Source organism: Diadema antillarum, unplaced genomic scaffold, assembly GCF_040938485.1.
Source record: "Diadema antillarum isolate AM-2024a unplaced genomic scaffold, OU_Dant_1.0 seq00000691_RagTag, whole genome shotgun sequence".
Taxonomy (NCBI): Eukaryota; Metazoa; Echinodermata; class Echinoidea; order Diadematoida; family Diadematidae; genus Diadema; species Diadema antillarum.
The window spans coordinates 200,218-226,562 of record NW_027271596.1 but is presented as its reverse complement, the minus strand read 5'-3'; the positions used below and the strand labels follow the sequence as shown (position 1 = coordinate 226,562).

General features: G+C 36.5%; 1 protein-coding gene across 2 annotated transcripts in view; it reads left to right on the top strand.

Moving 5' to 3' along the window:
* LOC139737377 (uncharacterized) overlaps positions 1-26,345 on the top strand; it is a 98,739-nt gene that overhangs the window by 36,123 nt on the left and 36,271 nt on the right. For both annotated transcript variants that reach the window (XM_071648054.1, XM_071648053.1), the window contains exon 3: positions 18,708-18,876. In XM_071648054.1, the coding sequence (XP_071504155.1) occupies positions 18,708-18,876 (169 nt within the window). The remainder of the gene's footprint in view (positions 1-18,707; positions 18,877-26,345) is intronic.

The window sequence follows — 26,345 nt, the reverse complement described above, 5'->3', positions numbered from 1 at the left end:
TAACCCTTTCATTGCCGTTGTCTGTTCAATTTTAGGTTCAAAAAGGATTTTGCAATATGGTTTTGTCTTTCAGAAGACAAACACCAGCAGTTTACTCCTCAATATTTAAGTTTCACTTCATTTAACTCAGTTTGAAAATGTTTAAACACACACTGAAGTGACCATCACAAGAGAGTGGCATCACATGTTTTTGTGTGGAGTGTTGAGTAATTTCTTTTTGGCTGATGAAAATCTAGTACAAAAGCATCGAAAACACATATTTCATTAAGTTGAATCTTCTACAGATGTGTTATGAAAGCGTATCAACATGAATAAGCAGTAATCTTAAACTATTTTTGTTTGTTTGTTTCAACTTTGTTAACTGCTCTGTCATGTTCGAGTCACACGATGTAAAGGCAGATGATAAAATCCTACAGTGACAATGTTTTAACCACTAATATCTAAAAGAATTCATTAGTGGAAAAAATGTTTGCGTGTGTTATATCAAAAAGAAGCGTATTTTGTAGTTCATCTTTCCATGGGAGCTAAATACGTACTCATATCTGTAAAATCTTTAGGAAGAATCCAATAATGTTTTCAACAGCCATTCAGGCTACCAGCTGTACTTTGAAAAGCGGATCAAAGCTACTTTTTAGTAAATGATAATTGACAGTCATTAGGGGATAATCGGTGGAGACTGTCATGATATATTTGTCCTAGATTGCTTTGCTTAGATTTATTGATGACCGGAAATGCCGAAGGGGGGGGGGGGGGGGGAGGAGTGGGGATCTTGTATTACATCTTCTTCCACTGCTGGTATGTTTACTGCGTCTACAAGTGTGTTAGTGTTCCGCTGCCAGCAAGAAACAGGTATGATTGCAAATCAGGTTGATTATTGCTGAATATATACAAACACTTCATCAAAATTGAGATTTAAAAAAAAAAAGCTTGTTCCCAGGGGCTCTTAACTTATCTTTAAATTGGTCTCCATGCAAGGCAACAGAATTTGGTTTCCATTCTTACAAGAAGGACATACTGACATTAATTTATTCTTTTCAGCCAGTCAAATTGATTTCTTCCAGTTCAACTTGCCCCGCAGCCCACCCCTTTGTAGATCGTTGTATTCATGTGCCCTGTCTCATTTCTCCTGCAACAAAATAAGAGTGAACGCACTTTGACAGACGTATGACTAGTAATTGCAATAACTTGTCATTTTGATTACTGCACACAAGTTTCAGGCTTAGACTCCTTTTCAGACCCTTTATGACTCCTGAGGCTGAATGATAGGGAAGCAAGTCATGAAATGGAGTGGTGCCGTTCTTGCATGGCTGTTGTTGGCTCTTCAATAGAGGAGAAATAATATTTGCCAATCATTTTTAATTTCGTAATTATTACTTCAATTTACTTATTTCATAAAATTACATGCAAAATATTTACTGAGATGTGTGAGTCAAAGGAGGATTGGATATCACACAAAAGCCTGGGGCTTGGAAATGGAGATTTCCATAAATGATTTGAATGTGAGAGACTAGAAAGTATATCTCATGGTCAATAAAAATGTCTGATTATAGAGACTAGGCTAAGTATGCAATGACTTGTTCAGTACGATGTTGGCAGGTAGCTTTGAGATGATGGGATTAGGAGAATATCGATTGCAGGAGCTGTGTAACATTGTGGAGTGACACTCATTCATTGCTTCATTTTTTTTAAGGAAAGAGCAAGAATGTAAGAAAAGGGGTCTTCTCTCATTAAAAGTCAGATTAAGTAAGACCAAACATTTAAATAGAATAGTTCAATTACAAATACCAAACAATGTTGTTTAAGAAAATGGGCAATTTCTGTTTTTAAAGATAGTCAGAAGCTTTTAAGTTTGGACAGGAAAAGAGATACCAGGTTTTCTATTTTTAAACAATGTCAAACTTGTCATTTTTCCGCTACCAAATCATGTTATTTTGTTATCTTTGATTTTTCCAAGGTATCACTACATGTCAATCAATACTATCATATTGTACACATTTGTTTGTTTGTTTGTTTGCAGATACTTTCCTACATTATTTCAAAATAATTGCTAATAATAATAGTGTGATACACAGATAACAAAATGATCAGATCATAAGCACATAAGCAAACAAATTACTTAGTGAAAGTAGACATATTTGATACAAGACCTCATTTGGAAAAAATAAGTGCAATTGTTATTAATGCAGGAGGTGATCGAGACTATCATAAGCCATTTCTTGTAGCAGTAGTAGTATGTACATGTCTTTAGCCTTTCCAATGTTAGTCATATAATACTGCTCAATGTAGCCAGCTAGTAGATCAGCACCTTGCAGTCAAACCCACGAGATAAGTCGTTCAGAGATCACCCTTCCTCATAGTATTGGACGTGTCACTGGCCTTGTCCGTGATGACCAGGCTGAGAGAATGACCGATGTTTTGCCAATTAGCCAAGAAATCGGTGTCACGGCGATGTCTGCCATTGTGGCGGTAGTGCAGAGGTAAGGGAGAGTTCCTTCATTGTGCAGCAAAAGGAGTGTAGGATTGTGTGATCTGCCATAAGAAAATTGGAAACTGTTGTCAACCTGGGTTAGAAACAAAGAGCTTTTTAGCTTCATCGTATTGTTACAGATTTGGTAGTACAAAATGTTCTTTAATCAAGTGATAACCTTTAAAGGACAAGTTCACCTTCATAAACATAAGGATTGAGAAAATGCAACAATATTAGTAGAACACATCAGTGAAAGTTTGAGGAAAATTGGACAATCGATGCAAAAGTTATGAATTTTATAAATTGTTGTGTTGGAACCGCTGGATGAGGAGACTACTACAGCTTGTGAGTCATATGCGTACAACAGTATAAAGAAAATGTAAAAGAAAATTCAACATATTTTCACTTTTTTCGCATAATAAAAGAGCACTTGACTTGCCTCTTTCTAAAGGCAGGGGGAATAATATTACCCATAACATTTGTCGGTAACGAGTCAGGGGAATGTGCACTTTTTTCAAAAGATGGAATTTTGTGAAATTCTCTTTATATTTTCCTTATATTGTTGTACGCATGTGACATCTAAGTTATTCATACACTGCAGTAGTCTTCTCATCCAGCGGGTACTGCACAAAAACTTCAAAAATTCATAACTTTTGAATGGATACTCTGATTTTCCTCAAACTTTCAATCATGTGTTCTACTAATATTGCTACATTATCTCAATCCTTATGTTAATGAAGGTGAACTTGTCCTTTAATGACAGACCTATTGTTTCTTCTGAACTATGAAAACTACAATGAATTCAACAATGATAAAGTGAATATTAGATCATAACAGCAAGAAAAATCAGCATTTGTAAGTTTTATGATATATATATATGTGCCAGATTTGTGTGACAGAACTGCAACTATACTTTCGGTTCAGATTTTTGACAACTTCACTACAGAGAAACGTTTCTTGCCAAAATTGCTGCTACCAGGGAAAACAGTCCATTAGAATGCTGCAAAAGACTATTTGGTTCATATCTGAACCTGCATGTATTGTCTGTTACTTTGAAAATACTGTAAAACATTATGTTTTCGCGGCATGAAATTTTCACGAAGTGGAGCAGCCAGCCTTTTACGCGGCATGAAATTTTCGCAAGTTGCCTCTGACATGCAATGCATATGGTGTAGACAAGAACTTTCGTGTGCATTCTAATTTCGCGAATCTTGGCTCTCGCGAAATTCGCGAAATTTAAATGCATGTGAACATTCCTGGTTTTACAGTTGATGATAACTGATAAATTCATTTTGTTTTCCCTGCAAATACCAGCTATCTTTTTAGCTTTTTTAAGGTTCTGTTAACTCAGTTTCTGTCCAGAAAGGACTTGTTATTTAAATATTGTGTGAAGTTAATTGATTGAGACATTCCAATCTGTCGTTGTGGTTACATGAAGCCCCAGGGTGACTCGGGGTAAGACTGTCAAGTTGATGGTTGAAGGTTGAGAAGGGAAGGTATTATAAAAAGATAGATTGTGATAAAAAGGAAAAGAGAGAGGGGGAGAGTGAGAGATTAGGTGTTAAGTGTGTGCTGGGGTGTTTCCCTAAGTATGGAGTAATTAATACCACTTGAAACAACACGCTCCCCAGCGGTATCTAACTTTAGACTTCCTTACCCACAGGCAATCAGAGTGTTACCAAATTGCTCTGCCAGCTACCCTCAGGCTACAATTCCTTGTCCTGCCCAGGTTTCTTTTCTCTTGTTTTTGCTGTTGTTTTTTAAAAACCAAAATTCATTAAAATTCTTATTTCATCAAGAGACTGTTAGATTAACATTATTACAACACAGAAATCATTACATTTTTATCATGACTCCCAATAATTTCTTTTCTTGGTTGATATTGTCAAAAGACAAATTTATAGCAGATTGTGATTTTTGATGACATGAACATGAGAGTCTTGATGTTGAAAGTTGGCTGTCAACTTGGAATCAGTTTTCTAAGGTTTGATGCAAATGGGAGCAGGGAAAAAATGGCTGATTCTGTTCTTTCCTTGACAGAGCAGTAAGATAACCCAGTACATCCTCTGTATCAACATAACATCAAGATGGAGTTAACTAAAGATTTATGTTCAGCCTTAAGGATAGAATTCTACAAGTTATATTTAAAACATTTAAAATAATATCAGATAGATTTGGTAAATGTTGATTAGACTTGTAGTATTTTTCCCCTGCAAAGCAAGAAAAACATTTGACTGTGTACTACCTTTGTAGGTGAGGAGTTAATCCAGAGTTGTTGTTCACAAAAACTGGCAAATCATCCTTCTTCTTCTTCTTCTTCTTCTGATTAAGTCTGCCTCCTTCAATAGACTGAAGATTCTTGCAGACTGGTGCTATTTACATTATAATACAATTTATTTACAGATATTTACAAGCACATAGAAAATTTGACGAAAATACTAGCCACTGTGATCAACCGTTAGACGGTTTCGAAAGAATCCTGTGGAAGATGTTTAATATTCACCTAGTTGTAGCACCCTTTACCAGTTCATACATGTACCTGGAAGTGTATCAACATTGGAGTTAATTGTTATCACTTTTCTTATTGAAATGCACTGCTGTATGATCATTGGGATTCTAATGAAGTTTGAATTACCACCTTAAATGCCATGGTATTTTGTGATGTATTTTGCTATCTATTTGTGTTCACATTACAAAATCCTGAGTGAAATATGGTGGTATCTCACTGTCAATGTGAATGCACTTCACCAAATGAGAGCAGGAAAATATTGAAGAGCCTGAAATGAGTGATGCGTCCAGTAGGCCTGGTGAAGACTGACGTTTGCATTTGGTTAGTGAGAAGTAGACTCGTGTGGTTGGATCGTATGAATGTGGTTAGTAACCATCCAAATATCCTTGGAGAAAAAATTGTCAACAATAATATCAGATTTGAGAGTCACTGCGCCAATTTATCAGCTACCACTGTCGCAGGACTCCAAAGACAGCCTCCAAATTTCTCCCTGAGGTGCGGAAGTCTGAAGAAAAAGACCAGTACATGATGGCTACCACTTTCTGTCTTCAAAAAAACCACATCGGTATCGTGTGCTTCTTTCCTTTAGGCCAATCACTCGAGAGCATAAGAGTTTATAGAGTGCTGGGGTCCAAATCTACCTCTTCATTTGAAGACATTTCATGGCAAGTTGTGACCCTTGAGTCAGAAGTGACCATATCAGTTCATCTCTATCCAAACTTTTTACTTCTACCAAGATGCATTTAAAATGTACATATTGCCAAGAAATTGTAAGTGGGTTGGTGCTACTCGTACTAGCTCTGCAAATTGTTACCCCACAAATGCATACACACACACTCAAACAAACACATATAACCAAATCATGTCAGAGACAAAATTCATTGCATCTCTATTACATTTCTGCTCTTCTCAACAAAAGGTCTATGCATACAAACCAAGCATTCTTCATAGTAGTGGACCAGAGTCTTTATATGTGGAAAACTTTAATTCTAGTAACCAAATTTTTGCTGAAAAAGATTAAAGATTTATCTTAAAACTCAATCTTATCCTCTCTCAAAGATCCTTCAGAGGGAATTGTAAAAAAAAAAAAAATGTCTGGACATGTTAAATGTGTGTTGTATGCTTTTATGTTCCATTTTGTATATGATCATATATTTCTTTATTTTTGTGTTCCCATACTTCAGAAGGGAAGAGTTTAAACAAAGTGTTAAAAACTTACAATGGTAGGATTAAAGACATTTGACAAACTTTAAAGGGATAGTATAGTTTTGGTTGAGATGGGTATTCAGATTTTAACTTTATGCGAGATAATTAGGAACATCTTATATGATATATTAAAGAGACATTTCTACATTTCTAAAAAGGAATTCAAAATCTATTTGATGAAAATTGGTTTGAAATGGCCTAGATATCCAAAAACAAATTGGTTCTAATAAATGGTGGGACCCTCCTTTTATTAGGACCACTTTGTTTTACTTTGGTTTTGGATATCTCAGCCATTTCAAAACCAATTTTCATCAAATGAACTTTGAGTGCCTCGTAGAATTGTGTGCTCTTTCATATTTTATATAAGTGGTTTCAAATTATCTTACAAAAAGTTAAAATCTGAATCCCATCTCAACCAAAACCATGCCATCCCTTTAACATGAATAGAATGAAGTCTTCAATGGATACAAAGGTGTAGAGACCGAATGCAGCAATTAGATGAAGAGGAATTGTGTGGCTTTATTTATATCAATTCAATTGTCTAAATTCTATCTTACAACTTTTGGGATTGCTACATCAAAAATTAATTTCTTTGAAGATTGTCATCAATTGTAGACATGAATACACTGTGATAAAATCTGAGCAATTCCTTGTTCCATGATTTCAGCCGTCTACAGAGCTTGAAATGTATTTGAAGTCCGTGCAATTGGGAAGGAAAAAAAATATGTTTCCTTTCTCAAAACGGAAACAATTTTATTTTTGTTTGACTCTGCTCCCCTGCCAGCAAGATTCAATTACCTGCAAATGAAGCTAAAGCAGACAGGACGGGACATAGGTATTTTTGTAACGCTGTGCCTCCAGACATAGCAAGAGATGTGTTGTTTGTGGTCACGACTGGTAGCACAAATAAAATAAAGACAGTTTTCTGGGGGATATCCTTCTATTTCCTCTGTGACCCTTATTACTCAGATTTCAGACAGCGCTCCTCGATGTACCGAGTTGTGAGTAACGCCACCAGCTCCGGGAAGTGGCGGAGGAAGAAAGCGCATGCAACTTTCGAGGGAGAAGTGTTTGATTTGTCAGCGCTACGGCAGGTGGAATTTCTCCAGAATATTTTCCGCTTTGCCCCTGGTTTATTATTCATCCTTCCACTTTCAATTCAATTCCTCTCGCCCTCTCTCTATCTCTCTTTCTTATTTTTCTTCGTATGCTTTGTTCATTGCGTACCTTACTTTTTTATGTCATTTGTAAAGTGTTTCATTTCAAGGGGCCCAAATAAACCGTTTGCTCCAAACTGCTGTGTATTTTGATGACTCTTTTCAGGTTGAATTTTTTATTTTCAAAAGAGGTCAGGGGGATGTGTACAAACTGGTAACAGACAAGCAGTGTGATGTGCTTGCTGATAAAGTGAAAGATGATTTTAGAATTACATCATAGCTAAAAGTGCTATCATATAAAATGCATTTTACCATCAGATATTAAGAGCTTTATAGGGACTGCTCTTTAAATTCATTTGTACCTCAAATGTGTCCATTTTGGAAAAACATGTGGTGTTATATGAACCAATTTTCTACCAATTACATTATGATAAATTTGTAAAATTAAAAGCAATTGACTTTGAAAGAACTACCTGTCAGGTTGAATTATAAAAAAGTGGAAAATTTTGAGCACAATCTTCAAAAGTTTTTTATAGAAAATACCTCTGGATGTGCTGAAACACATCCAGAGGTACAACTAAGTGTGTGTTGTGTGAATAGTTAAGAAGACTCATTGAGATATTCATAAAAATCTAAACTCATCCAGATACATGTATGTACATCCCCAAATCCTTTGTTTGAAACGATCTGGCAGGTTTGTTCCACCTCCCTGGTTTGGGGGAACAGTGAGAAAGCGTGCGTGTGTGACTTGCTGGAAGTTTGTTGTGCCTCTCGGCATCGGGGCCAGGGAGAAGAAGCAGGCGGAGTGTGGCTGACTTGAAGTTTGTTATGCCTATCGGCAGTAACGAGTGTGGGCCTGCCCTGTTTACCCATATAATTGTATCGCATTACACGCTGCACTTTCCCCAAGATGGCCATACGATTTTTAGAGTTTCCCTAAATTCCATTCCATAGTAATTTTTTTTAAATGTGTGTGTGTGTTTGTGTGTGTGAGTGTGTGCAAGTGTGTGTGTGTGTGCGTACATGTGTGTGTGTGTATGTGTGTGTGTGGGTGGGTGGAGGGGGCGGGTGGGGGGATCCTCCTTTCTGTGTCCTCTGGGGTTCGATGACCCTTGTTGCCAAGTTGAAAATTGAATTACCCTTGGCTCTGGTCCCCTCCGCTTCAAACCTAGACAATGGAACTGGAAGTGTTTCATGATTCTCAAGGTATTGATCTTTGAGATATGGTAGTGCCGCTTTCTGTCAGAGAATTTTCACCATATGCAAGTCACGTTCTTTTGTTGCAAGAGATGCACACTATGGAAAACAGTTTTACTTGTCTGTGGTGCATGTTTGAATCAAGTGTATATTAAAGGCATGATTTACGATTTACAGATGAAAAAAGCCCCCAGAATTAGTGCTAAACCATCAACAGTTACAGTTTATTGAGAAAAATACTGATATTTCCTTATATTTTAGGCTTTCTTGCAAAAATTTTATATGGTAGGATGTTTTGTGATACAACAGACCTCCATATATACATCAAATATGATATCTTGAACATTTTTTAAATCACTGCTCCCAAAGGTAAACAGTACCTTTAAAGACAGAGTTTCAAATTTCAGATCATGTCTATAATTGGAAATGAAGCTCAACACATACTTCATGGTGCTTTTACTTTATCATTGTCAGGATTTGTAGTTAGTAAGTTTCTGTCATTCAGCAGTCAATATTATTATATTCCATGTAATTAGAGTTTCTATTCAAGGAAAACACTTTTTACAACATTCATATATTATGTCAGTTGCCTAGATCTGTACATATTTGGATAAAATTTTAAAAAACAAATAGAGGAAAATAGCTGACTAAAAAGAAATAGAAGAACCAGAAAAAGGAGAATGACAGAGAGAAATTGAACGATTTATCTCTTGTGAAGACTTTAGATGCAGCCAAGTCAATTTTGTGCAAGACTTTATTGTAGTTTGGTGCTTTCAGTAGATTGTGGACTTTTGGAAGATCTCTCACCAATTCAGAACAAACTAACAAAATGATATGTCTTATGGGCAATGTACGCTGCATGCTTGTACAGGCTTATAACTATCTGATGGAAATTTTGAATGCAGAATTGCCATTGTGCACTGGAACCTTTCACATTGTCAGACTAGATATAGACCAAGATTTGAGACTTTAAAATCCCGATGTGAAGAAAAGCTCACCAGCCGACCTCGCACTCATAATTCCCCTAGCAAGAAGAATTGTGGTTAAGTCATTTCGGTTGAAGTGGAACCGTGTGTTCGGCTTTCTGTGTGAAAAAAAGGGGAAAAAATGATTAGTTTTCAAGATGGAAATGGCAACAAATATAGCCAAGTCATGTGACTGACAGCCATAACGTCATCCTGGGAGATAGAGGAGACGACCGTTGGAATCTTCATCACAGTGAGGCGGTTTGTTTGGCTCAGAACTCCTGCACTTTGGGATCGGGATAGTACGTTCACACTCTGCTGTCTCTCGCTTCACACTGTCTCTTCATCTCTCGGCCAGATTAAACAGAGAGAATGAGGCGAAATCTGATTATCAGACCACTAAATCATAGAGAGTTAAAGAAGATACCTCCACCAGATATATCCCTGTCTTATTGCTCATTGGTTGTTCAAAGCGAGGGTATTTCTTTTAGGTCAAAAGGTATGCGATGCTTTCATAGTGTCCACTATATGATCAAGGAAGACACAGTGTTTTCCTTTAAACAATTAATCACTGAAACACTTGAAAATGCCCACCATTTTTTAAAATACTTTTGTACTTCACATTTTTTTGTTTTGTTTTCATATAGAATATGTAATTAAATATATTGAATATAATTTGAAAGAGATCAAAGGTCAACAAAAGTATGTTACTTCTGTGATACACCATTCTCTTGGTAAAGTCTTGATATAGGCTTTCAAATAAACATGACTTATAACAGACAAAAATTTAGAAAGTTGTCAAAATGAGAGCAATATTGCTGTATCTTCCACACAACCATAGGCCATTATGTACAGAATCTTCAGTTTCTACAGGGTTAACATTGTGAACTATCAAAGCTTTAATCTTGATTCAAAACTTAGCAAATGCAGGTCTAACTTTGAAAGTCATAACATTTTGCTGCTGTTTCTTTTTTTCACAGAATAATAACAGACTTACCCCGTGTATTAAAAAGAAGAGGTAATCTTTGTGAATGAAATTTGAGGTTATTGTGTGCATCTTAATCTAGTTTTATCCTGCCAAGTTATTAGACAGTTGTGTTACAATCAATTATCTCATCACTTTGTCTTCAGTAGATGATGGCTCATTGCACACTAATACAATCACCATGCTCGTAGCAAGGCAATCTGTCCTAACAAGATCTTGTAAGAGAGTGATAACTAATTGGCTAGTAATCAGTAATAAGTGTCAATGAAGGAATGTGTAATTTATTTCCCTATTAGAAACCCTCTTCCTAATCCTGCCATGAAGAGATTAAATACTATGCCATTAATGCAACAAAATTAAATCATTTCTTCATCTGTGAAGGTGGAAAGATATCAATATATGTATTGTAAAACGAGGAATGTTAGCATGCATTTTAATTTTCGTGAATTTCGCGAGAGCCAAGTTTCACAAAATTAAAATGCACGCTAAAGATCTTGTCCACACTGTATGTATTGAATGTTAGAGGCAGCTCATAAAAATTTCATGCTGCGAATATGGCCGTCAGCTGTCCTTCGCGAAAATTTCATGCCGTGAAAATGTCGTGTTTTACAGTAGTTATATTCGTATTTCCCTCTCTTCTTCAATGTATTCTACCCATGTATTTTTCATTTAGCTTTCTATTCATGGGTTGCAGATTTTGCTTCTGATCGAGAAGAACCTGCAAAAATTACAACCTCCGCAAAGAGAGAAAATTCTCCACTTTTATTGTTAAATTCATGTGATGAAATTGCGCATTTTCTTTTGTATAATTGAAAGATGAAAGAAACAAATTCTGCATTTTGTTTCCTTTGCTGAAATGAATAGGAAGACAGTTAAAAAAAGGACAGAAGCTTTTACGAGACCTTATTTTTCCCCCACATAAAGCCTTCTAAATGATGTCATTCGAAGTGACGGTTTAACCCCCAAACATTCAACCTTCTTCACGCCCCACCTGAGCACAAACAGAAACCATATTTATGACATAACTTGTGAAATCTTCCTCTTGTTTGGTTCATCTTGTCCTTGCGATGAATCGAGGTAAAGCTCAGTGTTTAGCCATCTCCCCCTGCAGTCCGACTTCACCGTGTTTGGACACAAATAAATTGCTCATCATTAATCCAGGCAAGGGCCCAGAATCCCTGTCGACAAGTCCCGTAGCTTTGAAGCAGAAGTACGGCCGACAAAAGACTTCGGCAAGATCGGAATGGTATTCTCGGTGAAGACAATGTTCTTTCACGACAGACCGAACAAAAGTCTTCCGTCACTCTTGGTTAGCGTAAATCTTTGACAAATAGCAAATTTATTACGATAAAAGTGCATGGGACATCTTCGGAGACCGATTTGCTCACTTGAGTCTGATCCCATTCAGATAGATTGATGTCTGACAGGCTGAATAAGAGAAGCCAATCAAACGAAACAAACAAATTGGTATCAACTCTCTCGTCTTGTGAGGGGGGTAACTGCCCCATGCCAATGCACCATCGAGGCTATCTCACAAGAACGCGCCATTGCTTTTTCCTTTAAGAGCCTCTTCGCAGTGATTCCACATTGTGAATTGAGTGCCTACAAATATGAAAGACTAAACCTAGTCTGCTAAAGTTTGGATTAAGGCATGTATCTCTGTTCTGTATTTCCTCCGTAAAGGGGTGTGGAGTCGTATGTTGGCACACGTTACCCTTTGGACAGAAGTTGAAGACTTCAGTCTTTTGTGTCCTAGCTTACAGCCTCGTTGTCCGTTGCGGAAACAGACACTCTGTTTCCCAGTCAGCCACATGTGGAAAGTGGAAATGTACAAATGAATGAAATTCATTAGGCTCTTGACATTTTCTGTGGAGGGGGATGGGGGTGGGGGTAGCATCTTGCGACTCATGCGTCATCGTGATAATCAGCAAAGGTCACTGACATGTTTGAGGTGGGATCATCATGGTTGTCTCCTGAGGGCGGGGTGGGAAAAGGAAAGTGGGCCACCCTCACTGCTGTTGTCGTAGCATGGTGGACGTGTCATGAAAGAGATTGATATAGCGCTTTCAGATACAAGTTTTATATTCATACGATGTATACTCATACGATGTGTATTCATACAATATATATTCATGCGAAATATATAGATATACAATGTTTTGATATGAGATCATTCGGACACAACATTCTGATATACAATTATCATATGGCAGCATCAGACCTCTTGCTCTGTAATGTTTCATACAAGTCTCTAACGTGCTCAGTATAAACTTGTGTTTGCTTGGCGCTTTTTATTTCAATCTTATTTAATTTCAGAAGTGAATACCCGAGCATGAAATGTATTCAGGGAATACATGTATATCAAAAATGTTACTGGATACATCCGTGAAGGAAAATTAGTGTCCACAAATTATAACCCAAGTGAAAAATTACTCAGTCTTATATAGTTATTCAAATTAATGATTACGTCTGTGTTGGTGTGTTGATTAAATGCCCTGAAAAACTTTATCTGCATGCTCGCATACATTTGCTTTTGTGTTCTTGTCAAAATCTGAGACGCACTGCAAATGATCTTCAACTACTGGCCATTGATGACGCATCCTCGTTAGGGCTTGCCCAAGTGCACGGGTATCAAGCCTGTTTCGTCTTAATTGGATTACGTGACGTGTTTGTCGTAGACTTCCCCTCTCCCACGTTATGTTTGCTAATGAGTCAATGACAGCCGAGATTTGACACGGGTTCACTTGGTTTCCATCCTCTGATTGGCACTAATTGGTCAGCCATTGTGTGTGGAATCTAGACTACATAATAGTCTTACAGTTCTACTGTGCAGACCTCATATGCCACCATTCTGCAGTAAGATAAATAAATGTATTCAAATGTCGCCTTGCTCATGTGTAATCTCTCTAATGGAATATTTGGAGAAACTATTAGCAGTGTGTTCGTAAGTCTTTTGTTTGTGTCTGTGTGTCTGTGTGTGTGTCAATCTGCATCAGACATGTTGAGGTATGTACTTTGAATAGGCGAGCTGTTGATAAGGAGGGTAAATATTGGGAAACACATTACTACACAGTTTTATTTGTCCGCTCACCCGGCAGGTGTCAAGTATCTTAATTGTGTGATGTAATCTGCCATGGTTGGAGACCAATCTGTTTTGAGATCGCACGCAAAACCATGCGGAACACTTTATCACTGTAATCAGATGATTGGAATGTGAATGATATCTGCGGTATTGTGATTAATGTTATCAGCAGAAATTCTCTTTCTGTTTAACTTTGTATTATATTTGTTATCATCGTTATTATTGTTACCATTATTATTATTATTATTGTTATTGTTATTATTATTATTACTACTATTATCATCATCATCATCATCATCATCATGGTCAATGTCATTATTTTGATTATCTTTTCAATAATTGCAACATTACAATTATCATTATCAGTATATCATTATCATCACCATGATTATCAGTTCTTTTGTTGATCGTCTCGATCATTACAAGGAATAGTGCGCTAGTAGTAATGAAAGCAATAGTTGTTGTTACTCTGCTGTTTTTGTTACGTCACTGTAATAGGTAGGTCTATATGTTAGATTTTTTATGATCATATTGCCTTCAGTGAATTTTTCAGACTACCTGTAAGAATCAATATTTATTGTAAACTTGTTGATAGATGGGTCTTTGTCAAGGATGACTGGTGAGGGGTGTCTAGAGTCAATATTAAGTGGCTTTGAGATCATTTACTGGTGGGAATGTCCAGTTTTTCTGAATCCCACCTGCATATTTTGGAGTATGATAGCCATGTTGAGTGAGTTAAATTCTATATTTGATAAAGTAAGAGTTTTTTTGGGTCAGAGTATAAGCTGTGTATGTGGATTTAAAGACTTCAGGGGAAAAAAAAGAAATTGGAGCATGCAAGCAAGGATATCCATCAAACTGGTTAGTTAGAATTTGTCTCCCTCCTTCCTAATCCAACACAAACACGTCCCGGTTAGCATTGGCATCCCTGGGCTTCCAATCCCAACGAGGTTGAAGGGGTTACTCCTTCCGAAAACACGCACACCTCAATATCCAAACACTGGTTCCAGCACCCCTGCAGATCTCCCCCTTCCCCGATCCCTTCTCCCCTCCGCCCACTGTCAGATCCACTCTCCCCGCCAAATCTCGCTGGTGAGATGGACTGGCAGCTTGGCAGATTTTGATCGAACGCAGACGTCATGGTTTTCGGAGATGGAGGTATACATTCTCTCCTCTCCACCTGCTTGTTTCCTGTAATTGCAACTTGTTAGCTGGAGGCAAGACTCAGAGATGGTATTCAATGTTGGCCTAGCTACCGACTTAGTTTCACACGTTGGCTGAGACAACTCCCCGTTGTACTGTTTAGCTAGTGACCATGAAGGCTACCTTCTTGTCTCCTTACAAATCCACCTGCTAATTCTGTCGAAATTGATTTGTATTTCCTCTCTCCTCTTTTGTCCGCTCCCCCTCTCTCTTTCTGTTACACTTTATCTCTTCCTTTTTACATCTATTTGAGTATTTCTCTATTTCTGTCTCTTACATATCTTTCTATCTCTGCATATACTGTATATGTTTCCAGTTTATCATAGTCTTCCCTAATTCTGTACTGGAAGCATGATTTAGATCATACAAATTTGTGAATCATATGAACTCATTGAAAATCAATTAAGAACCATAGAGGACTCAGTAAGAACAGCTATGTAATATGTATCAAGAGTCATATTTGCTTTTGGGAAGGTCAGAATACTGTGAAACTAGAACATTCACAGCATGAAACTTTCACAAATGGGAGCTGATGGCCTTTTCCATGTCATGAAACTTTCGCAAATTGCCACGCCATTCAACGCATTGTGTAGACGAAAAACTTTTCGCGTGCAGTTTACTTTTATGAATCCTGTCTCCTCGCGGAATTTGCAAAAGTTTCATGCGTGCTAAAATTTCTGGTTTTACAGTACCGGTATTTTGTTTTGCAGTGTTTTTTGCTGAGCTTAGGAAGTATTATTGATGGTGTGATTAACACACCATGATATACTTTTTAAGTATACTAATAGCAACTAGATACTTACATCCATTTTGAATGAAACCTGTTGTTTCTTTTCCCTCATTTCTTCCTCTCCCTCTCCTCTCTAACCTCATTCACTTCTCACTGTGAGCTGCTCCTTTGTGTGCTGTCATTTAGCCACGAGGCGAAAGACCCTCAAAACTTTCTCATGTTTGAGGAGAGATTTGGACTCTTTCTGCAGTTAGAGCCAAAAGCGATGCCCCCCATAAATGAGTGGGATGGGGTGCAGGAATAGTAAGAGGGGTGGAATCATGAAGTGGTTTCTGGTAGTAGGTCTTCATCCTCCTGTAAACTCTCATTAAGGATTAGCACACTGCAATTGTCTGCGGTCTTGTGCAATAATCAAACGTGCTAACTGGTATTGATCTGAAAGGAGAGGAATCTCCTTTCTCTCCTGTATCTTTCAGGAACACTTGAAAGAAAAAAGAGATGCTGTGTAAACACAACGTTTGAGAACCAAGATTGAAAATCTTTCCCTTTTTTTTCTCTCAAAGAAGGGAAAGAGTATCTGCAGCTTTCCATTTCTGAGGTATGAATCATACCAAGGAGATGTTTGAAGAGGGAATCTGGTACCACGATGAGCAAGATTACTGGTGGTGTAATTGGATTTTGAAAACAAAGCAAAATACCTGAAAGAGTGCTTTTGGCTGTTGAGCTGTTTGCGGTAAATAGTTGGTCGTCATTGCCCATTGAATTGAGTCCATTCTGTGCTGGAAAGAAAAGGTGATGAGATTTGTCCTTCAGAGAATCTTAGAGTCCTTGTATCTATTCGCCTTTTGTTGAGATACCATCTTGTATGACACTTTTAATGTAGTTAAGTGCTTGTCAGACTGCACAGAGGGTTACCATGGAGTCATGCCTTTCTGCTTCTACAATCACACAAACATTTATGTAATTCAAACATGTCATTTCACCATCTATGACAATCCATTACTGCATAAGTGCAGTGGCTGTAAATGAACAAGTACGAATATGCACAAAAAATCCCAGAAGCATATAGCTGCAATTTATATCAGGTCTGTAAAAATAAATCATGTTAATCAAGCCAGTTAAGTTATATAGAAAATTAATCGAGACAAAATTGTTTAGGTAGGATAATGAGTGGATGAAGGTTTGTCATTACCAAAGCTACTAGACATCAATTCTGTGTCTTTATTAAGATTCACTGGAGAGGAAAAACATGTATAATTCACCTGGGCGTTTTCTACGTCAAATGTTTGGATGATTGAGTTTAAAAAGAAATTTTCTGAGTTATCGATCATCATAGCGGCTTGCATCACTCAGCAATGGCAAGTTGTCTATTAGTTTCAATTGTCATATATGGAGGCTTAAATCTTGTATCCATGGGAACAAAACAAGTTACCCTGATTTGAACAACCATGTGAGTATTGATGGGTGAGAGGAAGGCATCTTATAATGTTGGAAGACTGTGATACAGTAGATATAATTCTTGATTCTCAAAAAGGACATTTCAAGTTTGATAAGAACAAAGTCCACACATTCATGCACCTTGTTTTCTTCCAAGTGTGTTTCTCTTGACCCTGGAGAAAAAGTGGATACCTAGTTATGCTGAAACCATAGTAATGGAAGAGCACAGTCAACATTTCAAGAGTTTCTTTGCAAATTGAGCTAAGTGCCATTTTTAGATATTTTAAAGTAAGTCCATCATCAGATAGAGCAAAATAAAACCTTTCCAGTAATACCTCACTTGTAACATGACAAGGAATATTCTAGAAGTTATGATGAAAAATATCCTGTATTTTCTTATTATTTTCTTTGTTTTTTAGCAGCTTTAATCTCAACTATATCAACTTAACAAGAATGGAGTTAGCTCATTTTGCGATGAAACTCTTCATTTATTAGCTGAGTGTTGATAAATAAGACTGTATGTTCATTATTGTTGTCATTTTCACTACTGTTAAAACCTGCTACTACTACTATTACCACCACTACTTCTACTACCACCACCACTACTACTACTACAGGGGAAACTCGGTATAACGAACACTGCTATAACAAGATATCGGTTATAACGAGGAAATTTTCTCGGTCCCAAATTTCCTTCCACACAAGTCTATGTAAAATGCTACTCTTATAGCGAGATCGGCTATAACGAAATAACTGCTATAACGAGATAAATTTTGTGACTTCCAAACAAAGAAAAACATAGTCAATCAAACCTGCTATAGCGAGGTAAAGCAAGATGCCTTCGGTAAAGCTTTACTTCGCCTGTGCTATCATCTTCCGAGATTGTAAAGCTTGATGCGCCAAAAACTGTCTTGTACACACATAATCATTTTCTTCAGTGCACTCCAGCTAGCAGTGCATGTTGTACGTGTAAGTGTGTGTGTGCGCGCACACTGATACATGCAGAAAATGTGGTGGGACGGCCATATGTATACATGACATCATCATGACGTTTAGCAGGTGTGAGGCAATCTGATGCTGTGATTGGCTTTCTACGAAGGGAATTCCCCATCTTCACACACACGCAGTCATAATGTACATACAGAATGTGTCACATACACACACAGCATTGTGCAGACCACTGATATTCAAGCTTTCCACGCAACACACACCCATACAAAACCACACGCCAATCCACAGACGATCTTGATACAATCGCAAGCTATACGAATTCAAACATCGACTATTAATAAGAAACACATTCTTGATATTGGATTTCCTTGGCGAAAAACATCTTCTTACCCATAAAGGTGAGTAATTCCCTCACACACAATATCAAGTTATCAGTATTGATTGAAATATGATGGGTAGTCCCACATGTGCAAATTAATGTCTTTATGTTATGCCTTCTTTTATGCCTACTGATATAACGAGATATCGGCTATAACGAGGAAAATGACTCGGTCCCGACCATCTCGTTATATCGAGTTTCCACTGTACTTCTATTATTATTATTATTATTGTTATTATTATTATTATTATTATTGTTATTGTTATTAATATTATTACTACTACTACTACTGCTACTACTACTACTACTACTACACACATACTATGACCATCATTACCTATCAAGCTTTAGCTATTCTGATTATTGTTTAGTATCAAGGCGTCCTGCTTGTGTGAATTTTAATAGTGAATTATTTCTGCATTATTCCTATTTTCTTCAGGATGATCTTGGAGGCATAGGGAGGAACTGTCCTCACCAGAACAAGGGGCAGACTTCGTGCATCGGGTCGGGTCGCATCGATGCCAGCTGCTGCCTGGATTCACACTTCAACCGGGCGTGTCACTACCGCCCCGGCTTGATGACGGGTGTGGTCTGCTGCAAGTTGCCAGGTAACGATTGAAGGAACGATTTTATTCAGGGGAGAATTCACCCATGGAGAAGGTTATCCAACAAAGTGAACTTTAGTGGGAGTTAATATCATCAGAATATTTTAAAAAAAACTGTTAAAAAAGTTTCAGTAAGTAATTTATTGTTGTGTTGTGGGCATCTCAGAAGAACTGTTGCATGTTATTGTGTCAATTATAGCTTGCACAGAACTCTCTACATAGAAATGAGTACCTGAATATAAGAACGACCCAAGTCCAAATTTGGCTATCGCCTTTGGAAACCATTTACGAGGTCATGCAAATACAGATAATCATTTAAGTGACTGTTTTGTATTCAAATATGTATGAATAACACCCCAATAACTGAAAACACTAAAAGCAGTAGGAAATTATTTATTTATTTCTATTTTTCCCAAATTTTCTCTGATGGACTTGGGTCATTCTTATATTCAGGTACTCAAATGTGTTCAATCTTTTATCATATATCATAAATAATTATCATTTGTTATTCCATCCAACAAAAGAGTGAAACAAATTACAAAGCATCACATTACACAAATCATGTTGTTTGCACACACACAAAAAAAAATAAGAAGATGCAGTTTATCCATGTCATTGTTTCAGATGCATCAAGGATATTATGTCCTCAAACAACATCCCAAAGGGCAAATCTGTGCCATCTTTGAATTTCGAGTAGGGTCAAATTTGGGGTAATTTTTGAGAAGTATGATGCCAGAATCATTTTTATATGACAGAGGAACCTTCATTTTAATGGCCCTTGAGTGCCATGTAGATGACATACTAAGGGGTTTTCAAGCCTTTTTAGATATTTCTTTGTCCAATTAGGTTTTACGTTTTCACCTATTTGCTGAAAGCAATTATATAAATCAAGACAACTTTCTTATAGGGGAGATTTCTATTTACTACCTTTTTTTTGTCAATATAACCTTCTTTTACTGTAGCCAATCTCTTTTGTTTCTTTTTTTCTTATCAGTGTGTTCTTTCTCTTGTTGTGAATGTCATTTTTGTTTCTTTTGTATCATATTGTGTTGCTTTATGCTGTAAATTGATATATGGACTTTACTGAAAAACAGCCTTGAGGCTAATAGTAGGGTTTCTTTTTTAATAGTCATATTGAAATAGATAAATAGTTTTTTTGAGAGTAGAAATCAATATGGTTATTGAAATCTAGATATTCATATTATTCACCATATGTTTATTTCAGATTTTGCAAATCTGATCTGTTCACCATTCACTTTTCTTCTTTTGCATATCGATAGGAACATATTGACCAAAGTTATACTACTCATGGCTTTATAATAACTTAACAAGACTTCAGAATAGTGCAAGTATTTTAGCCATACACAACAATTTTGATATGAACTTTTAAGAAGTGGACAATTTTAAAAAGACAACTTAAAGGGAAGCTCTCCTTGGCATCATAGGGAAGTGAATTACAGAGATTTTGACAGTGCTATCTTCGATTGTAGGTCCTCCAAGATTAAATGTGTGCTTTGTACTTTTAAAGGCATACTTCGTGTATGTGATACATTTCATTAAAAAATAGATTTGTGGATGCATTGTGATATCTTTTATGGTAATTGGATATTTTACCCTCAAGCAATGTACTATAAGACTTACTGTGAATTCCAAAACAACAAACAAGCAAGAAAAGCAAAGAGTATACAAATAATGACTGCTATGAGGGGCACAGTTAAAATTATGGGCCCAAGGTGATGTGAAAACTGTAACCATGCCCGAAGCGAAGCTGAGGGCATGGTTATGGTTTTCACATCACCGAGCTAGGGCCTACATAATTTTAACTGTGCCCCGAATATCAAGCAGTTATTATTTGTTTTATATACCGAAAATATAGATTCTAGTCTCTTTTACAGCACACGTAATCAATGCTGATCGACAGCGCGGCGGTCGTATCATTGGTATGGTACGTACATGAGTGATCATCTATGTGTACAGTGCTTACTAACTGTGCCCGGGCCCCGGTCACAGTAACTCAAAAATAGGGCACAGCTATTTTCATGACTCCCCTTTTAACCAATCAGATGAGAGGATTCTAGAAATGAGGTATATAATATTTTCTATTTACCCTAACAAAAACCAAGAGTAAATTAACTTGAGATATTTACAGTTCCTTACTGATGCTCTATCACAGATATTTGGAATATTTACCAAAGGGGGTCATTCTTCCTTTAAACTTGCATTTCTTGGAATATGCAGCTAAATTTGAATGACACTTCAGTCTGAAACTGTGTTTTCTATCTGAATCACTTGGTTTGGGGTGAAATAGGTTATAGTCTTCTTTTTTCAATTTCAAGGATGATTTTACTTGTCTGAGAGATAGTAGGAGATTTCTGTCTTCCTTGCAGCTAGTGTATGAATGAAAGGGGATTGAAGCAAGCAAGACAGAAAGAGGTTAAGAAACCTAAATATTTGAGACCGGAGAGTTGGTTTCCTGGTAAACCAGGAGAAAGACAAGCTGCAGGCAATCTGCTTGAACCTGTTGATCATACTTCATCCTTAAAATGTTGATAGATTCCTGAAGAAGTTGAAGGAAGTTAGAAGTAGTGGCCAGTATTTTCATAGTCTCCATATTTCAATCTATTTCCATACTTTGTTTGTTTGGTTTTTGGCCAGTGGCATCCACATGTATGTTTGAATTCCAGGTTAGGGAATGTTGTATCCTAATTTGGCAATGATGAATTATAATTCATCTTTTGAATTTTGTTGATTGTCACTATTTCATAGGGAGTTGGTATTCACAGCAAGGAAAAATTAGCCTTATTTTGTGGTAAAAACCACATTTCCACCCTAATATAAAAACTGATGTCCTTTCGTTGTTTCTCTGACCAGGTGCTATGTTTGGTTTGTTGAAAGAAAAAAGCAAAGTAATATTTTACCTTACTTTCCAACTCAGAGTTAGGATCTTTTTAACATAATTTCACTTCATGATATCTTAAGAAAATGTAACGTTCAGAGGTTAATGCTCTACAAAGATGGTGCTGAGAAAAAAAAACTGCAGAAAAATTATTTATGTTAACCCTATAAAGCCCAAGGGGGGGCACATTGTGCCCCCCCTACCATATTTTTGTTTGCTGCTCCTACACCCTTTACCCGATTTCAACCAAATTTGGTGACTTTTCCTAAAATCTTATTGCGCACATTTTGATGTATAATTTAGCTATGTCCAATATTGCTGGTTGCCATGGCAACCATAAACTGCCAACCATGTTCGTCAGATTTTGCATGATTTTCTGTTCCAATTTCAGTTAACAGTATAATAATGGATGAAATGGGGTTTTTATTGGCTTGTAATTTGCTGAAGGACCAAAGGGTGAAGGAATTATGGTTGTGAATTATCATGAAATGGTTTTCTTATTATTTCCTTTGTTTTTTATATCACATAGGCATCAAACAATAGATATAATAGAAATAATCAAAAATACAGCATTTTCCAAAGACTACCCTTTTATTTTGTGTTATCTTCACACAAGTTTTGCCTGTAATATCATTTGTTTATCATATTATCAATCTACAAACTCAAAATTACAATATTTTGGAAATATGAAATGCAATACCAATATATGTATCTATTCCAAGCAATACATCATAGGTTTTATATATTTCTTTATATTGCAATGAAAAGCGCCCCCATGTGTTGACCTTGAGAAATTTGAACCATAACAAATAGTGAAGGTTGACTTGCTTTTGCTTTTAGGTAAATATGAAAATGATTGATATGAAATAAAAAGATATATACTTGGGATAAAGAAATAAACAGAAAAAACATGATTTTAGCATATTTCCTATGTATTTCTTTATATTTTGGTAAATAGCGCCCTCTGTGGATGACCTTGAGAAATTTCAAATGTTGGGTCATGTAGAGTACAAGTTGCTCTACCCATGTGCCAAATATAACGGTCATACATCATATAATAAAGAAGTTCTATAGGGGGGGCACAATGTGCCCCCCCCTTGGGCCTGGAAGGGGTCAAAATAGCTTGGGCTTTATAGGGTTAATGCAGGATGTCAGTAATGATACTTGAGCTATCTTGGGAGGGTTTTGATGCCCTTAAATAAAAATTAGATTTGGGAATTATATTTAGTTCATCAAAATTCTTTATAAGACATCCTCTTTGCTACGTGAACTCTCCTGAAGTGTCGATGCAGAACTCTGAAGATTGTTGGGGTCATATATTCCCAGAGGTATCCACTCATAACCTCGCAAATGCAGAATCACCCTACCACGCCCAAAATGTGAGAAAAGTCGAGCAATAAACGGTTGTTTATATGTGGGACTGAAGGCGAAAATGAGTCACACAGCTCTGAATGTTTCCCTTGAAGGAGTCTTGAATCTGCAGTGACATGTGTGACAGATTGTCCTTCTCTCTGAGCTTACAGTCACCTGTCTGCATAGTGGCATTGTTATGTAATAATTTTTAGGAAAGCCCCGACAAAGTTTGGCTGACAACTCTAGCAGAGAGTACGACTGTACTTGTCAGACGTCTCATGCCGTATGTGTCATTACTAGATGACCTTTGATAATTGATACGGAAATGGGAAAGAGGTCCCAATTTCCGGCACCAGAATTTCAATGATAGAATTATGAAAAGTTGATGGAAGAACTTAATACCAGAGTATGACTGCGTATTCTTTTGTAAGCTGCAAAACCTTAGAAGAAATCCTTTCAGTAAAGTAAATGAAATTTTCTCTGATTTTTAAAGTTATAAGTTCTAAGTTATAAGTTCAAATTCTGCTAAGTTATGAGTAAATATTAATGAAGGGATTATGATAAAAGTTTTTGTGTAAGAAAAACAAGAAATGAAATTGGTGTCTTGGTGAAACATTTGATCTCTTTCCAAAATATCTACCTCCAAAATTTTCAGCTGTCAATGCTACAGCCTTCATCAGCGAAATGACCCATCTTTGCCTTGATCACATGACGGTCAATAAGCGGGTCATAGACTTTCAATAGTTTAAAGGCATAATTTACCATGTGCAGATGAAATAAAAACCCAGCGTTAGTGCTTCAAAAAAGTTCTAAAATGTGAGTTAGGAATAGAAACAACCAATGTACAAATTAGAATTAGTATAATCATTGTTAAGTTTTCTTAAATACACAAAATATGAACAATGGTTGTGATAAAATGTTTCCAGACTAAACCGTCTACAGTTACAGTTCATTGAGAAAAATAGTGATAGTTCCTTATACATCAGGTTTTATTGCACAATTCGTATATGGTAGAATGTTTTGTGATACAACTGACCTGTTTGTTTTGTTTGGTAAATATTGTTGATTTCTTGCATTTTGTTAAAATTGTTGAAGCGCTTTGTGTCTGTTTAGAAAAAGTGCTATATTGATATTGGTTATTATTATTATTATTATTATTATCATTATTATTATTATTATTATTATTATTACACATATGCATCAAATGTGATATCTTGAACATTTTTAAATCACTGCTTCCAATGGTAAACAAGACCACCTTTAAAGGACAAGTTCACCTTCATAAACATAAGGATTGAGAGAATGCAGCAATATTAGTAGAACACATCAGTGAAAGTTTGAGGGAAATTGGACAATCGATGCAAAAGTTATGAATTTTTAAAATTTTTGTGTTGGAGCCGCTGGGTGAGGAGACTACTACAGCTTGTAATGTCATATGCGTACAACCGTATAAAGAAAATGTAAAGAAAATTCAACATATTTTCACTTTTTTCGCATAATAAAAGAGCACTTGACTTGCCGCTTTCTAAAGGCAGGGGGAATAATATTACCCATAACATATGTCGGTAACGAGTCAAGGGAATGTGTACTTTTTTCAAAAGATGATATTTTGTGAAATTCTCTTTATATTGTCCTTATATTGTTGTACGCATGTGACATTACACACTGCAGTAGTCTTCTCATCCAGCGGTTACTGCACAAAAACTTCAAAAATTCATAACTTTTGAACGGATTGTCCAATTTTCCTCAAACTTTCAATGATGTGTTCTACTAATATTGCTACATTCTCTCAATCCTTGTGTTTATGAAGGTGAACTTGTCCTTTAACACCAATTTCAGTTAAATTTCTAATACAGATGAGCTTCTACTCTAACAAAAAGAAGGAATATCTAGAATTTATAAAAATTACCTGACTCTGTCATGGTGCAAGAAGATGAAGGACTCTCACTTTCAGAGATATATTTAATTTTTTTTTCTGATATATCACTTGAATTTTTATGTGATGGATAACCTTGTATTTTGAGATCTCTTTATTGAGATGTTTTGAACACTTCAATGGGAGAAAATCTAAAAATGTACAAAAATCTGGGAAAGTTTCCATCTCAAACCTAAAGGGGACTATCGGAAGATTCCCGATTCTGATACGGTGTCATGACACACTGTGAAAACACTCGCGACACATATTTGTGGGAGCATTGTCTCTGCTCAGAATGTACATGAGGTCATTTCTCCAAGATGGGAGGAAAGAAGTGTAGCTAGGAGTGGGTCTAAACCCCCCTCATGGGTGTCGAGCGTTGACTCCTAGCGGGATCACCATCTGTCAGGGAGGTGTTGATAGTGTGTCATCTTCATCTCATGGCTCTCCCAGTGACAAGTCCAAAGAGACAGGATGTGAGCTTTGCCTTCATGTTAAAGGGATAATACAGTATTGGTGGAGATGAGAATTGGGCTTTTAACTTTTTGCGAGATACCAAGAAAACACTTATGATATAGTACAGAGCATACCATTTTAAGAGGAATTCAAAGTTTATTTGATGAAAATCGGGTGTGGAATGAATGAAACATCCAAAAACAAAGTAAAACAAAACGATCGTAATAAAGTGTGGGTCCCACACTTTATTAGAATCGCTCTTTTTTGGATATTGGATATCTCAGCCATTTCAAACCAATTTTCATCAAATAAACGTTGAATTCCTCATGGAATTACATGCTCTTTCATATTTCATAAGAGGTTTCTCATTATCTCACCAAAAAATGTTAGAAACCTGAAATTAGGTCTCAACCAAAACTGTACGATCCCTTTAACCTTTAATTGGACCTCAGAGTTTTGGAGATAGGACCTTAAAGGGATGGTATATTGAGACCTAACTTTTTTTTTTTGTGAGATAATGAGAAACCTTTCATGAAATGTGAAAGAGCATGTATTTCCAAGAGGAATTCAATGTTTATTTGAAGGAAGTTGATTTTGAAATGGCCGAGATATCCAAATTAGAGAGATCCTAATAAAAGGTAGGACTCATCTTTTATCATGATTGCTCTGTATTACTTTGTTTTTGGATGTCTCAGCCATTCCAAAACTGATTTTCATCAGATAAACTTTGAATTCCTCGTAGAATGGTACGCTCTGCACTATTTCATATTTGTTTTCATGGTATCTTGCAAAAAATTAAAAGCCCAATCCTCATCTTCACCAATGCAATACTATCCCTTTAAAGGGAAACTC